This window comes from Metopolophium dirhodum, chromosome 1 (genome assembly GCF_019925205.1).
Source record: "Metopolophium dirhodum isolate CAU chromosome 1, ASM1992520v1, whole genome shotgun sequence".
In the NCBI taxonomy this organism is placed as follows: domain Eukaryota; kingdom Metazoa; phylum Arthropoda; class Insecta; order Hemiptera; family Aphididae; genus Metopolophium; species Metopolophium dirhodum.
The window spans coordinates 40,407,243-40,425,356 of NC_083560.1; the positions used below are offsets into that span (position 1 = coordinate 40,407,243).

Sequence of the window (18,114 nt, forward strand, 5' to 3'; positions counted from 1 at the left end):
ATTATATTTGATAATTTAAATATTTTTTTTATAAAATGTTAATGTTTGAACAATGAATTTAATAATATAATATACGTAATAAATTATAAATATTATTGTATGAATGTGTTCATTATTCTAGATAATATTAAAAAGTTGACATCAAAAACAGTAATAATGTTTCAACCGTCGTAAATTCGTAATAATCGACAGTATTCGCCGTACTCGGGTATTCCTATAAATGGGATTTCCTTACCATTACTATCTTGAGAGTTAAATATTCATTAAAGTATTCACTTCGGCCATGTGTCCAGGGGGGGGACTATTTTGGAACTTTTTGTACTTTTTCTCCCACCCCCCTCCAAATTTAAGCCCTGGATCCGCCACTGCGTGTGTACCACTGACACACACAGGTTTTTTTGTCGAATATCTTGTTAATACTATAATATTTCTTACAATGAGACTGCGGCTAAACATCAACTCTCTACCTACTCCAATTAAAAAATCGTAGTAATCTATTTTTTTTATATATAAATATTGTACTCTACTATTATATTGTAAACAGACAACAGTACTGTTTCAGATCATAAAACCATCGTATAAATATGATGACTTCTGATTGCCCTTCATTACGTAGTGCACCCGCATTCTTGATAACACTTGTTGCATATTACATGTTATCACTCCACTATTATATTATTATCATCATAGATAATACAACATTTTAATTATCCATGTACACTTGCACCGATACATTTTAGTGTATACCATAGACATAAGTCATAATATTAATAAATAATATTTAATATGTCTTTTATCTTTATCGCATTGTCGCGTACTCGCATTCGGACGCATCTCTCACTGACTCACTCACTGACCGAACAAAGATCAGCGGCCAATGGATGATAATGGAGAGAATTATTTATTATATTTGTAATTATTTTTTATTATTACTACGTACACCGCGACGCCGCCGAAGCCGAATCGCACACACGGTCACAAATCGCAGTGGTGGTTAGTGGTCACGTACGACGTACTCACGTCGACGTCTGTTGTCAGTGGTCACGTACGACGTACTCACGTCAACATCTGTGTGTATTAACAACTGCCTCGATGTATACGTATTAAGCACACAGTCGCCATCGCCGAGGATGCCTCATCTTTGTTTGGACACGGACACCGCTTCTGCCATATAGCATATGCCACCCACCACCCATTACTCACACAAGCAAAAGCGACGACGAGTTATCAGCAACGCCACACACCCGGCGCAGCTGCAATGGACGACCTTAAGGTCGAGGTGCTCTTTGATAACGGCGCCTATTACGAGGTGAGTTCTTGTTGGGATTGGAAAGTGCTGGCAATAGTGCAAAAGCGTCTGCCAGAAGTTTTCCCCGAAGAGTCGGTGGCGTGGGACTGGGTCTCCAGTCTCCACTTAGACCCAGTTCAGACAAGTATTTTTATCCACTATTCAACTTTTCAAAAGCTCTCCTCCTTGTCTGATGTTATTTAAAAATTTTAGTGAATTTTCACTGTCCCTCGATGAATATTATACTTAATAATATTGGTATTAGCCATTAGGTATGCGCATTAATTTTCCAAATTAACATTATACTCTGTCTCAAAGTAGAATACTTCGGTTGTGTGTACTTTTTTCTACCCGTTATATGGGAGGTGCGCACCACCAGACGGAAACAGGTTGCAGCTCAGTGTGTATTACACTTTTAGACAGAGTATAGAAAAAAAAAAACATTTTTAATCATTCATCTACACATTTTCGTTACAGTCTTATGACTAAAAATGGGAAGGAGATGTTTTTTTATAGAAGTTTAACAGAACGTCAAAACTCAGTTAATATTTAAACATAGACTTAATTAATATTATAATTTAAATTTCATGGTACTCAATTTGTTCTCAACGTTTTATTGAGACACTATTTGTATGCAGCTAAATAAATTAGTTGATTCAGTTCCATCATGTGTTGGGTACCTATCTTCAACATATCTCTGAATTTTAAGTGGTCATGATTAACCAAGCACTGATGAAAATATTTTTTAAAATTTGGCTATTTACTTAGGTTGTTTTCAAATTGTTAAATCTCAAGACAAATATAACACACTTAACCTAACCTTATATGATTGTGGAAAACTCGATATCTTTTAATAAGTACAACTAAATTGTACCAATAGATTTATTTATCCATATTTTTTACCAAAGATTAATTTTAATGTCCTTAAATAAAGGATTATAATCAATGTAAGTAGCTACCTACTTGTAGTATACGTAACCACATAGTACCTATACTTGCTGATCAGATTTTTATCTGCAATTTCATATTACAAGTAAGAATTTCATCAGAATAGCATCTATGAAATGCCAAAAAAATTTTGTTACACACTTCATGATGAGTTCCGCATACTTTTCTCCTTCCACAGGTAATAATCACATATGCCTTTATGTGGTAGATGCACGCCGCCAGTCGCCGATTAGTATATTCAGTTTTGGAACGGAGTATATACTCATATATTATCTCGTATATTATATTTTACCTAACATTTACCTGTTACCATTAAAATGGTTTAAGATCTGTAGATTCCTACAATTTTGTATGTACCTATTTAAGATTATTATTAATTTATGAGAATGATAATTAATTTAATTTATATATTTTAGGGCTTTGTTACGGGTGTAATGGAAAATGAAGTTCTAGTTTCTTTCCCTAATGAGTGAGTATCTCTTATCTGTATTTTATTGCAATACTTTTTTTAAGCATTTTAATTAAAATTACAAGTAGGTAGGTACATAAACAATTAAGAACCTATGTTTGTTTTTTACCATGAATAATTAGTACCTATTTCAAAATTAAGATTACCCTTAAAATAATCATATCTTATTAAGTCAGGTTTTTATTAAATTATATAGTTACCTATATCAAAATAATTTTATTAGACTTTATACCTAATAATCTAAATATCTAATATCTAGAGTTGATTTTTTTTTTAAATAGCAACTACAAAATATATATGTAATAGGCAGTCAGTAGTACTACAGTAGTAAACCCTACTAAGCTTATTTATAAACATAACTAGTGGTTGTAGTTACACACAGGACTAAGATATAGTAAATATTGTAAAATATCTTAGGGTGAGGTTCTATCTACTGTGGCTGTGATAATATTTAATACCATTAAGATAACATTATAAAACAACATTTTCCATCGTAAATAGAAATTATCAATAATCAAACCCAAAAAATATTAACCACTATAAATTATAATTACTAGTTTGTTAAGTATTCATTGTTATTTACTATAAAATACCGTTTTTTTGATGTATAACATGATTTACGGTAACATATACACTATACAAGACAGCAAATTGACAACATTGTTTTTGCTGTAAGGGACATCACTACATCAGTACTCAAATACTTAATTACTATACTTATCGATAATTACTATAGTTTTTAAGATATATTATATTATTTTTTTATAATCTTTATTCATACTAAATCTACTATGCATATACTAGTTTAGTTTGCTCTAAAATTGGTAATTAAGTTAATAACTTTTAAATTGTTTTTAATATTAAGGACGTTGGATGCAGTGATTTGCTGTCTTTGTCTAACACACATGGAACATAGGAATAACGACCTAAGCGACTGACAGAAATTAGAGTACTTCTTGTTGTTCGATTTAAAAAATGTAAAGATTTTTGAATTGGTATACAAGTTTACTTTGCATCGGTCAAAGCATATTTTTAATATTTTTTTAATATATTTAATATTAAAAATTGACAAATTTATAAAGTACTTCGACCAATGCAAAGTAAACTTGTATACCAATTTAAACATCTTTTCATTTTTTAAATTGAACAAATAGAAGTACCTTAGTTTTTGTCAGTCGCTTTGGTCGTTGTTCCTATGTTCAACGTATGTTAGACAAAGACAGAAAATCACCGCATCCAACTCCCTTAAATAGTATTTTTAATTTGATTGTTTTTCAATTTAACACTTTTTGATGGCCTTTAAATTGTTGAATTAGATTAATAAACAAATAAATAAATAAATAATACATTTTCAATTTTTTCTAAATTAATGGAAAGTAATATTTAGCTAATATTATTATCTACCTTTGATAGATGTTCATAAAATTAAGCAGTCCTTGATCACTTCAAAACATTAAATTATTAGTACCTTGCCAAATAATAATACATCTTATATAATTTTTAGTTGGTATCCTGAAACTCAATTCAACTATGACAATGTTCGACTCCCCTTGTCAGATGACCAATGTAGTACAGAGTTTATTGATAATCAGGAAATAGAAGTAAAATTGGTCAGAAAACCTCATCTTTGTTATGGATGGGTAAAGGCAGTGATAAAAAATATCAGTAGTAACCCACCATCCCAGTTCATTGTCCAATATTTCAACTCAACAGATATAGAAATAGTCTCTCCTGATAAAATAAGATGCAGTAACATAAATTCACACATTAATGGCAATACATTTTACATGTTTGATATTGATGTACCTGAGGATGTTAGAGAATTGTGAGTATAACAAAAAAAATAAATAATATATTATAGTCAATATTAGTAGTTAAAATTTAACAGTTTTAAAAATATTTTGAATAATAATTATGTTAAATCTTTTAGTGCTAAAATCGATGGAATCCACAAAGATTTTCAGAAAGCAATTGGCACATCTCGAGTGTTTTATAATCCTGATCAGTCAGTGTTGAGTGTTATATCTCGTTCATCATTGACCAGTAAAAAAGCATTGATGTTAGCCGACATGCACTTTAGAAATCTGAACCAAAATGTTATGGTGCAAATGAAGACTAAAAAATTAGCCAAACGACTAAAAAATTCCAAGTTACAGTTTAAATCATCACCTTATACTGATGAATTTAATGTATGTAATAATCTCATTGGCTTGGCTATTGGTACTCGTGGTACTAATATCAAACGAGCTCGTAGGATTGACGGTATTACAAATATTGAATTAGATAAAAATACTGGTGTTTTTAAAATTTATGGAAGAGTAAGTGAGTTTAATTGTTGCTTAGTAAAATATCTAATAATCTTGTTTTTAGAATAAAGACGCTGTAATGAAAGCTCGAGGACTTTTAGAATATAAAGAAGAATTTCTTCAAGTTCCTAGACATTTTATGGGAAAAGTAATTGGCAAAAATAGTAGAAACATCCAAGATATTGTTGACAAGAGCAGAGTGGTAAATTCATTAATTTATGCATATATTATTTTTAATATTAGTAATTTGTCACACACAATATTTTTTGCATTTAAAATGTGTCTCTTAATGAAATATATTATGTCTTTTTTAAATCCCTAGCATTATATAATTTTTAAATATTTAGTTATTGATATTAGTATTTCAATTTAAATAGCTGATAGATATATTTTTTTTTTTGTAGATTGAAGTAAGAATTGTAGGTGATGATGAAACACAACCTACCATTCCTCGCGAAGAGGGCCAAGTTCCTTTTATGTTTGTTGGCACGGTAGAAAGGATATCTAATGCTAAATTTCTACTAGAATATCATTTAGAACACCTTAAAGTATTTATTTAATCTGTTTATACTGGAATATATTTTAACTAATTAGAAATTTTTATGTTTAGAAACTTGAACCATTCTGTCAAGAAATAATTGGAATGAAGCAAGAGTTATGTAGTAATCCACCATCCCAGTCTATTGCCAAGTATTTCAACTTAACAGTTACAGAAACAGTCTCGCCTGATGAAATCAAATGCAGTGACATTAATAGCGATACAATTTATACATTTGATATTCCTGTACCTGAAGATGTTAGAGAATTGTATGTATTACAAAAAAAAACCGTTACACAAACCTATATAAGAATGGTAGCGTTGGAAATTGTCTTATTGATTGATAAAATACAAATTTAACATATTATATAAATATATATTTTTATGTACTGTAGCAACGTTGTTACTGTATACCGTACAAATATGTTAATTGAAGGAAGGTAATTCAAAACGTAGTATTGCCAAAAATCAAAATGTTCACAAATTAAGAAAAACTTTTAATTACATTTATTAACAGTTTAAATAGGTTTATTCATATACTAAAACTGAAAAAAAAATAATTGAAAGGGTCAATATAAATGTATTTTGAATTACAACATATAGGTGATTTAAAGATGTTGATCACGTAAATCATTCTTTACTAATGGACTATTTATTTAATTCTGGGCATAGTGTGCCATTGTTGTCATGGTTTCAGTTGTTTTGAATCGACACAATAAGACACACACATTATGAATTGATGACGATGTTAAATATAGTTTGTTCATAGTATAGAAATAATCAATCTTAAACAAATTTTATGCCAGATATGAATTCCTCGTGTAATTTTAAAATGTTATCAATACTACGCTTTGAATTATCACCCTTCAATTACTGCACACTTGTTTACATCTGGCAGTAAATGCAAACTACTGGAGCCCACCTCCTTGGTAGAGCCACAGAATATATATAAACTTGAGCACCAGCTACTCTACTTTCGTTTACGTAATCCTCTCTACACTAAATAATATTTAAAAACAAATGTAATATTATTAATATAAATCTAATCAGTGTTAAATACTCATTTAAGTCTTCACTTTGGTTGTGTGTGCTATCACACCTACATATTTTAAAATACATATTAATATAATCATTTATTGTTTCAATAGTAGACCTATAATAATTTTCAAAAATAACATCTAGGTAAAGAAACCAAGAAACATATAAATAATATTAAATATAATGTTGGATAAGATTGGGGGTATGTTAAACGGTTTGCTGATGCCTATGAATTATTCACTTCAAAAAATATTTTATTATCAGTTTTAAAAGATTAAAATTTAACACACTTTTAAAAATATCTTGAATAATAACCATGTTAAATCTTTTAGTGCTACAATCGATGGTATCCACAAAGATCTGCAGAAAGCAATTGGCGCATTTCGAGTGTTCTATAATCCTGATCAATCAGTGTTGAGTATTATATCTCATTCACCATTGACCAGTGAAAGAGCATTGATGTTGGCCGACATGCACTTTAGAAACCTGAACCAAAGTGTTATGGTGCTTATGAAAACTGGAAAATTAGCCAAGCAACTGAAAAATTCCAAACTACAGCTTACATCATCACCTTATACTGATGAATTTATTGTACTTAATGAACTTATGGGTTTGGCTATTGGAAATTGTGGCACTAATATCGAACGAGCTCGCAGGATTGATGGTATTACAAATATTGAATTAGATCAACATACTGGGGTTTTTAAAATTTATGGAGAAGTAAGTTAGTTTTATTGTAGCTTAGTAAAAATATCTAATAATCTTGTTTTTAGAATAAAGACGCTGTAATGAAAGCTCGAGGACTTTTAGAATATAAAGAAGAATTTTTTCAAGTTCCAAGACATTTAATGGGAAAAGTAATTGGTAAAAATGGTAGTAACATCAAAGATATCATTGAGAAAAGCGGAGTGGTTAGTTATTTTATTTATCCTTTTTTTTTTTTATTAACATTAGTAATTTGTAATTCACAATAATTATCACATTTAAAATGTTTCTCTTAATTGAAAATAATGCTCTTCTATAGAGGAATTGTAATCATTAATTTTAAGACATTGGTAACTTTATGGTTTCATTGTCAGTTGGTATATTATTATACTAGTAAGTATAGTTATTTATTATAATTTTGACATTTAATAAAATATCATATTTCTTTTTTAAATCCCTAGCATTATTTAATTTTTAGATATTTGGTTATTGTTATTAGTATTTCACTTTACAGTTTATATATATTTTTTCTGATTGTAGATTAAAGGAAAAATTTTAGGTGATGATGAGACACAGCTTACCATTCCTCGTGAAGACGGTCAAGTTCTTTTTATGGTTGTTGGCACGGTAGAAAGCATATCTAATGCTAAAGTTCTACTAGAATATCATTTAGAACATCTTAAAGTATTTATTTAATCTGTATATTTTAGAATATTTTTTAACTAATTAGAAATTTTTATATTTAGGAACTTGAACAAATTAGGAAAGAAATAATCAGAATGAAGCAAGAGTTATGTAGTAATCCACCATCCCAGTCGGTTGTCATATATTTCAACTCAAAAGTTACTGAAATAGTCTCGCCTGATGAAATCAAATGCAGTGAAAATAATGGTGATACAATTTACACATTCGATATTCCTGTACCTGAAGATGTTAGAGAATTGTATGTATTACAAAAAAAAAAAAAACGATGTGGGTCAGTACGCACACCAGAAGTGAATATAAGAATAGAAGCGTTGGAAATTGTTTAATTCATTGATAAAATACAAATTTAACATATTATATAAATATATATTTCTATGTTCTGTAGCTACGTTGTTACTGTATACCGTACCAATATGGTAATTGAAGGGTCGTATTGGTAAAAATCAAAATGTTCACAAATTAAGAAAAATGTTAACGTTTAATTACATGTATCAATACTTTAAATAGGTTTAACCATAATATACTAAAAATGTTTGTACCTACATGCCAAAATGCGGTATATAACACTTTACCTAAAATAACAATATGAATATTTTATTTTATATTTATAAATTTTTTGAATTACCTACTTAACAATTTATAATAGTTATTTACCCACACTCTGAAAAATTAAACAAAAGTTAATTAACACTTTAAAATATTATAAATTGGTAATGCCATGTTTTGTTTTAATATGAAATGAGGCCTATTACAAAATAACACTAGCAATACATTTCGCACTTTTTAGCACAATTAAGCATTTTACCAAAGCATTTGATCGTGTCAATCATTCTATACTAATGGAAGATTTATTTAATCCTGGGTTTAGTGCTGGACATCAAATCTGGATAGAAACAAACATTATTAATCTGTTTATCCCGATTAAAAATTACCAATCTGTATTTTAAAAATACATTTTTCTAATAAAACATAAGATAGAATATAAATCTAATATTAACCAGACTAAATTTAATTAACTTAATTAATAATTAATATAACAAACTATTAATATATTATATGTTTATTATCCGGGTGGCTAAAGTAGATACTATATACTATATATATCTTCATTGATTATGAATACTATAGATCACTCACTGCCCGTATTTACGCGACGTGAAATATTGACGAAAAATAGATGTAGCGGTTATGGAGTGCTGACGTTGTCCATTAGTTTCTTATGGACGACGATGACAGCGCTCCATAACAGCCACATCCATTTTTCGTTAATATTTCGCGTTATGTAAATACTGGCCAGTGAGTAATCTATAGTATTTATAATCAATGATATCATATATATTATTATTATGTTTGTACTTGGTACTATGTTTATAAACATGAATTTTTAACTATAATATTCATCTTTATAAATTGAACCCATTACTCAGATTTACAGACTCGTCCGTGAATCTGGTTAAGATGGATTGAATCCGCCAATCCGGATTCTATATTTCCATCTGTAGTCCGGATTAGGCAAGCCAATTCCAGTACTAGTTTAGTGTGCCATTTTTGTCATGGTTTCAGTAATTTTGAATTAAACTTGGAATAAATTTAAACAAATTTTATTCCAGATATTATGAATTCTTCATGTATTTTTGAATTATCACCCTTCAATGACTGTACACCTGTTTACATCTGGCAGTGACTGCAAACTACTGGAGACTATATCTTTGCCAGAGCCACAGAATATATATAAACTAGAGCACCAGACGCTCTCACTACACTTACGTTTACGTATTCCTGTCTACAATAAACAATATTTAAAAACAAATGTAACATTATTAATATAAATCTAAATGTTAAAAACAAATGTAACATTATTAATATAAATCTAAATGTTAAAAACTCATTTAAGTGTTCACTTTAGCTGTGTGTACTGATACATCCATATATTTTAAAATACTTATTTATATAATCATATAAACATACACTTTAATCTTTTAGTGCTACAATCGATGGTATCCACAAAGATCTGCAGAAAGCAATTGGCGCATTTCGAGTGTTCTATAATCCTGATCAATCAGTGTTGAGTATTATATCTCATTCACCATTGACCAGTGAAAGAGCATTGATGTTGGCCGACATGCACTTTAGAAACCTGAACCAAAGTGTTATGGTGCTTATGAAAACTGGAAAATTAGCCAAGCAACTGAAAAATTCCAAACTACAGCTTACATCATCACCTTATACTGATGAATTTATTGTACTTAATGAACTTATGGGTTTGGCTATTGGAAATTGTGGCACTAATATCGAACGAGCTCGCAGGATTGATGGTATTACAAATATTGAATTAGATCAACATACTGGCGTTTTTAAAATTTATGGAGAAGTAAGTTAGTTTTATTGTAGCTTAGTAAAAATATCTAATAATCTTTTTTTTAGAATCAATACGCTGTAAAGAAAGCTCGAAGAATTTTAGAGTATAGGAAAGAATTTCTTCAAGTTCATAGAGATTTCATTGGAAAAGTAATTGGTAAAAATGGTTGTAACATCAAAGATATCATTGAGAAAAGCAAAGTGGTGAGTTATTTTATTTATCCTTATATTATTTTAAATATTAGTAATTTGGAAGACTCAATGTTTATTGCATTTAAAATTTTTCTTTTACTCAAACACAATGCTTTCCTATATAGCCATTTGATTCATTGACTTAAAGAAATTGGAAACATTTTCCATTTTTAAAAATTGTACACAAAATATTACTTATTGCTGAAGAATACTTTAATTAAGAAAAATCTGATCATTATTATTTTTAAGGGGTAATAAAAAAAAAAAAATATTCTTTTAATTATTTTAGGTATACTGTAACATGATTTTAATGGTTTTATTATTAGTTGGTAGACTACTATACTAGTAAATATAGTTATTTATTCTAATTTTGACATTTTATGTTATGTGTTTTTTAAATAGTATTATTTAATTTTTAGATGATTAGTTATTGTTATTAGCAGTGTTTCTTTCAGACAATTTTCTTCGGAGGGGCATTTGAAAAAATCGGAGGGTCAATTATAATACGTATTATTTTATTTACACAATATCACATTATTATACTGTAATAGGTAGTCTGTTATGACTGTGAACATTATAATTAAATAGATACGTCATACCCAACATTTCGCATAAAGTTTTACATACACACATAGTATTATTATATATAACCTAACATTATTTTTAAATACATGTATGTTAAGTTCAAAAAACAAAACAGATGAAGAAAGTAAAAAACAATATAAGACGTTAAGAAATAAAATAAACCGTGAAGCGAAAAAAGCCAAAGAAAGGTGGATCGAAAAGAATTGTGAAGAAATAGACAATATGATGAAATACAATCAACAGGACAAGGCATATAAACTCATCAAACGATACTTTAATGAAAAAAAGTCACAATGCACACACGTAAAGGATAAAGAAGGAAATTTACTCATAGATGAAATAGCAATAGCGAATAGATGGAAAGAATACGTAGAAGAACTATACAGAGAAGAAGAAAACAATGACCTACTCGTTGAAAACTCAACCGACAGTGACTTTGATTCAAATGCAAATACAAGGATCCTAAAATCAGAATTTGAAGACGCACTTCAAATAATGAAGAAAAACAAAGCACCAGGCCCAGACAAACTAAACACAGAACTCCTACAACAGACAGACGATGAAATAAAGAACGCTCTGTACGAACTGTTATGTAAAATATACGAGAGTGGAATAATTCCGAGAGATTTTGGATGCAGTAGATTATTTATCCTACCAAAAAAACCAAGAGCCAATCAATGCGAAAATTTTCGGACCTTAAGCCTGATATCGCATGCGGCTAAATTACTGACAATAATTGTAAGCAAAAGGATAAGTAAAAAGATAGAAGTTAGATTAGACAACGACCAATATGGTTTCCGGAAAAACAAAGGAACCAGGGAGGCTATTTTAGGTCTGAGAGTAATACTTGAAAAATAAATCGAGAGACAAAAAATCACTTATATGGCTTTTATAGACCTAGAAAAAGCATTCAATAGCATAAATTGGACAAGTCTTTTTAAAATTTTGGATAGATTAGATAGATTTTAAAGACAGACGTATTCTCTATAAGATTTATGAAGAACAAGAAACCACTATCAACATTAATACAACAACAGTGACTGCTAGAATCCAAAACGGGGCGAGACAAGGGTGCCCACTTTCACCTGCATTGTTCAATGTATTTATTGAAAAAGCAATAAATGTCATAAAGCATTGGTTAGAACAAAAAGGAATCGGAGTGAAAATAGGAGGGGTACTAATAACCATGCTTCGCTTTGCTGATGATATAGTCGTTCTCGCATCATCTGAGGAAGACCTACAAGCAGCATTAAATGTAATGAATTTTACGTTTAAAGAATATAGTCTGAAAATAAATTCAGCTAAGACAAAAACCTTAGTATGCTACAAGAAAAACGTACCATCTATAAATATAACATTAGAAAACAAAGAAATTATCCAAGTAGACCATTTCAAATACTTGGGCAGCATTATAACAGACGACGGAAAATCAATAAAAGAAATCAGAAGCAGGATAGGTCAAGCAAAGAACACATTCCTTAAAAAGAGAAAAATACTAACATCAAAAAATATGAACATAACAACGAAGAAACGGCTCATAAAAACATATGTCTGGAGTGTGGCATTATATGGAAGTGAGACCTGGACAATTAATAAGAAAGAAAAAGATATGTTAGAAGCTCTCGAGATGTGGTGTTGGAGGAAAATGCAGAGAATAAGCTGGACTGATAGAAGATCAAATGAAGACATCCTGAGAACAATAGATGAAAAACGAACACTGTTAGACACCATAAAGAGAAGGAGATGGCAGATGACAGGACACACGTTGAGGCATGGAGACGAACTGCATAGTATAATAATCGAAGTATGATAGAGGGTACAAGATCAAGAGGAAGACCTAGGATGAGATACATTAGTCAAATAATGCAGGATGCAGGAGTCACTTCCTACAGGGAGCTTAAAAATATGGCGAATGATAGAGAAAAATGGAGAAGTCATTTATTGTGAAACATTTGTTAAAAACCAATCTCCGGATTGAAAAACAAAAAAAAAAAAAAATGTTAAGTTCAATATAGGTACAAAAAAAAAAAAAAATAATAATAATAGGTAGCTAGAAAAAAACATTTTTACATTATTTTTAGTTAAAAGTTATTGAATTTTAATTTCAAATGATATTATTACTGTTAATAAATTGTTTTAAGTTCTAAAGAAATAGAATTCGGCGATTTTTTTTAGCTGCATACAAATCTACCGTTTTGTCCAAGAAATCTTCTGTTGGAACGTCAGGCCCTTCAATACTGATAAGCATGCAATGCATTAAGGTTCCTGGGTACATTTTTTTTCTCGTCTTTGTAAGAACTCTATTCATTGTGCTGAAAGATCTTTCAACCGAAGCTGTGGTAACGGGGATGACGAGAAGTATTTCACAAAGCTGTTGTAGTTCATTATATCCTATATCAGCTTCCATGATTTTAATTAATGGACTTTCGTGTGCTTTGTATATTCCACTATCCACCATAGACTTGATAAAAAAATTAAATGACTTCATATCTGCCAGTATAGCTTCTGCATTAAGCATTGGAAAATAACCACAAATTGTTTTCAATTCAGGGTCCTGTATACCAATGAAAGACTGGAAGCTCTCAAAGTGACTAGCAAATTTCATTATATTAATAGATTTGTCATTGAATCTATTATCAATTTCTTTTTTATTACCTACACTGAAAAAAAATCCTGATCATATAAAATAATACAAGTATAAAGGTAAATTAGTTCAGTATAATTAAAATATGGCAATACAAATTTAAGTTATTTATTTAAATAACATAATCATTGAAAAAAAAATATTTAATAGATATACCTACAATATGACAAAAGTAAATATACATTTAAATAGAATTTATACCATTAGGTTAGGTATTATAAAATATATTTTAGTAGGTACATATAAATTTAACTTTTTAACTGACTTAAAACTATAAATTTAAGAATTTAGATTAACTGCAGACCTTTTAATAATATAATAGTTTACCTTATTATGATTGTCAATGCTTTGATGCTGATTAAGAACTGTACTAAATTATTAAACAAATATAATTTGATTTTTTATTATTTTATACAAATTACTGATTTCTATCGGGGAAAAAAAATTATAAATAGAATACTGTGTTGACTCTTATCGGATGTACTTCTTATCTATTGTTGGTGATTCACTGTGGTATAGAATTTACATTTGTCTTATGACTATTTGATTTTTTTTTTTACTATTCTTCAAATTTTTCTTCAAAGGCCTTGCCCCCCCGGAGAAGTACCTGAAAGAAACACTGGTTATTAGTATTTAAATTTAAACAGTTATATTTTTATTCTTGTTATTGTAGCACAGAATAGAAATTGATCATGATAATGAACTACAACCTACCATTCCTTGTGATGAGAGTCATGTTCATTTTGTGATTGTTGGCACGGCCAAAAGCATTTCTAAGGCTAAAGTTCTAATAGAATATCATTATGAACACCTTAAAGTATTTATTTAATCTGTTTATTCTAGAATATAGATTAATTAGATTATAATAGATTATAATTTTAACTAAGTAGAAATATTTATATTTAGGAACCTGAACAAATCAGTATGGAAAAACAAATGGGAATGGTGAAAGAATGGTTGCATAGTATTCACAGTACTGTACCAGCTTACCAAGATACTGTGATACCTAATTTTACGATGCAAAGGCAAAATGACCGGTAAAATAGGACTATTATGTATATATTTGCCGTGTTGTGAAAATTTATTTGTTTATATTACTCGGCTGTACATATAAATATTTAGATACAGGATAGGGGATATTTGGACTTTCAACCGTAAGAGCAGTAAAATTGTATGGTCAAAACTCTCAAACACTCGCTGGACTTAGTATATTATTTTATTGAAATAGTAATATTAAAATTCTTTGTACACATATTTTATTTGTGCTTAAACTAACTTTTTTTTATTGGCTTAATCCATAACAATTTTTAAGAGTTAAACTGCATACAATATAAATATAATTGACATAAATTGTTCAGGAGTTAACATTCTCATAATTAAATATATGAACACTTTCAGTTTGACATTAATTAAGTAAGAGTTATGTTTTCAAATGTTTAGTTTATGACAACTAAAAGATAAATGCAGATTGTTATTTGTTATAAGTAGAGCCAATACATTCAGTGTATACTTAAGATATAAGTTCCAATATTAGGTAGATTTTTGGTAGACAAGCTATTAGTTTGTCCAGATTATTTCTTCATATCAATCGATGAATATCAGACTATGGTAAATAACAAACTAAAAGTTTATGGAAATATTTTGTTCTGACAAATCAACATTGAATATTATTAAAATAGATTTTCATTATATTATAGTAGTAAATTAAACAACCTTGTTTGCTGTATTATTAATTATTGTACTTGATAAACATAAAATAATAGGTTCAAAACATTTTATGCAATTTTTCACAAATTTTTCACCTGCATCAATTGTACAATAACTTAATTTGGTCATCTGTTAAATATTTAACTATAACTATTGATTATTTGTTTTTATTTATACAGTAATTTTAATGCTGACAGCGAAAACATGAATAGAGGCCTGAGTAACTCTATGGGAAGAGAAAGTAGCAGACCTAGAGATACCTCAGGCCTTGGTCGAGGTTCAAAACATGATTCTTATACAAATGGTTAGTATTTATTATTGTAGACCAAAAAAAAATTTTTATAAATAAATAGGCTTTTTCGACAATATATATTTTTGAATATGGATATTGTTTTGTTTTCTGCAATATTGGAAAAAATTCAAGTATTGACATTTCAATTTCTCAATTTCTATGATCATTAACCAAAAACATTTTTTTTTTTTTTTTAATATAAGGTCTTTTGAAGTTATTCTATTGTCTTAAATTATTTAAAACAATTTTACTAAATTACATTTCATTTCACATTTCGTTTTTAATTTTCAATTTTTTTATAGTGTAATATTACTGGGGATTTTGAAATAAATAATGTTGATAATGTTCAGTATATTTCTTCTTTACCTGGCACCATACATTTTTTAATTTTTTTCACCATTTATTTAATTATTTTTATTTTTATTAGAATCCAGCACTTCTAAATTTGTTGACACTTACAAAGATGTAAATTGGGTCCAATCAAACCAGTCATCGCGATCAATTATACCACCTTCAGATAAAGATAATACATGTGACCAGAGTTGGTGTACAATTTCTTGAAAAAGAAAAAAACAAAATAAATTGTTTAAGTTTTAAACAGTTTAATACAATGTTTTAATTTTTTAAACAACTATATTAATTTTAATTTAAAAATACGTAATATGCTATGTACTGTTTTCCGTTAATTGTTTGTAACTTTTGCGTTGGGAAAATTCAATAAAAAATACATTGTACATTCTATTCAATAATGTAAATAGAGAATTTGTGTAACACTATATTAATCTCACCTAACCGATCAAAGCATATTTATACAGCTTTATTTTGGTCTCAAGCTGACATATTCAAGAACAAAATGATAACAGTATAACATACTCGTGTACCACAATTTTAAATAAACAGTTTGCGCTTACACATGTGTAGACAACACATTTAATTATTTAGATTAACTTTATGTTTGAAGTAGATTATAAAACATTTATAATAGACACAAAATGAAAATTGAATACAATGTTCTTCGCATAAATTGTTATAAAAGCAGTTCAAAAATATTAAAGATAGTTTAAGATACTTAAGCACAATTTTTTTTACAAACATTTATAAATTTCCTTATTTTTATTACTAAGAATTGAACATTTATAACAAGATTTCTTTTATAAGTAGTTTACATGTACCTATTAACTAGTTAATAGATCTATGGTAGTTTAAATTGTAATCAGAGAATCTAAAAAATATAATATATGTAAATATGTTGATATACGGTTTTTTTATAGACGTAATTTTAAGTTCAAGTTTGGAAGAAATTAGATATGTACTATATAGGTACTAGCTATTAGTTGTTTTGATGTATTTTGTGCGCGATGAGTATGGTGACAATGATTCTAGGACGTGCCTTTTCCTTCCCGATTCAATTGACGTTTCCCCCCAAACGGGAAACCCCCAGACACCCCGGATAAAAAATTTAAAGTTTAATTATTAAATTATTATTATTGTTTATTAAGCAATAATATACAATGCAAATCAATAAATGTACAAATGATTAAAAATTATACCCTTATCAATATATAAATATAATTCAATAACACTTTCACATAAATTTGGCATATCAATCATTATTCATTACCCATTTAATTGGGTAATAAGTATGTAATACTCTGTATGGCACCTAATAACTAATGACTTAAATTTAAATATGCAAATTCAATGACTATTAAGATATTGCGTTTGCATAAATCATGCATAATATATATTAATATTATTGTGATTGAAATAATTATATTTTCACCAAACCTCTCTACATGTATGTTTAGCTAACAGTTCTAATTCATCACCATTTCTCTTTTCTTTAAAATAATTATGATAATTTTAAATTTTTGATATCTATCATTGTTGTACCATTTAGGTACCTGATAAATTATACTTATATATTGATAGTATATTAAAAGTTATGAAATTAAATACAATATATTAATATGTATTTTATATAGGACACCTATACAATATTAACTAACAAACCGGTTCACTAATATTTACTTTATTTAAGACAGTGACAGGTATGGTCCCAGAATTTAGTCTTAATTTTCTTAAGCCAATCAAAGAAATAGTTTTGATAAACTTATGAATTAAAATAAAATAACACTGTGAGTTAAGGGGCTGTTACAGTGACATTTGTTGTCTCCGTCGTACAAGTGAGTAACATACCAAATTGTACGCTCAGCAGAATATGTTTATCTCTGTTAGTTTAAAAATTAGTGCTAATTGACCTCTTATAAAATTTAAAGGTAAGATTATTATCTAGACAATGACATAGGCTTTTTATTATATTTTAATTTTAAAGCGAG

The 18,114-nt window shown here is 28.5% G+C and overlaps 1 protein-coding gene across 1 annotated transcript; it reads left to right on the plus strand.

The window, feature by feature from the left end:
• The first annotated feature begins 715 nt into the window (after nt 1–715).
• LOC132934658 (uncharacterized) lies at nt 716–17,030 on the plus strand. The gene is made up of 17 exons (XM_061000983.1): nt 716–1,309; nt 2,653–2,705; nt 4,210–4,530; nt 4,636–5,023; nt 5,076–5,213; nt 5,416–5,559; nt 5,622–5,818; nt 6,920–7,307; nt 7,361–7,498; nt 7,833–7,976; nt 8,039–8,235; nt 9,981–10,368; nt 10,422–10,559; nt 14,450–14,593; nt 14,683–14,813; nt 15,663–15,787; nt 16,203–17,030. Exons 1-17 carry the CDS (start codon nt 1,259–1,261, stop codon nt 16,334–16,336), a joined length of 3,219 nt encoding a protein of 1,072 aa, XP_060856966.1. The 5' UTR covers nt 716–1,258; the 3' UTR covers nt 16,337–17,030.
• Nucleotides 17,031–18,114: the final 1,084 nt, after the last annotated feature.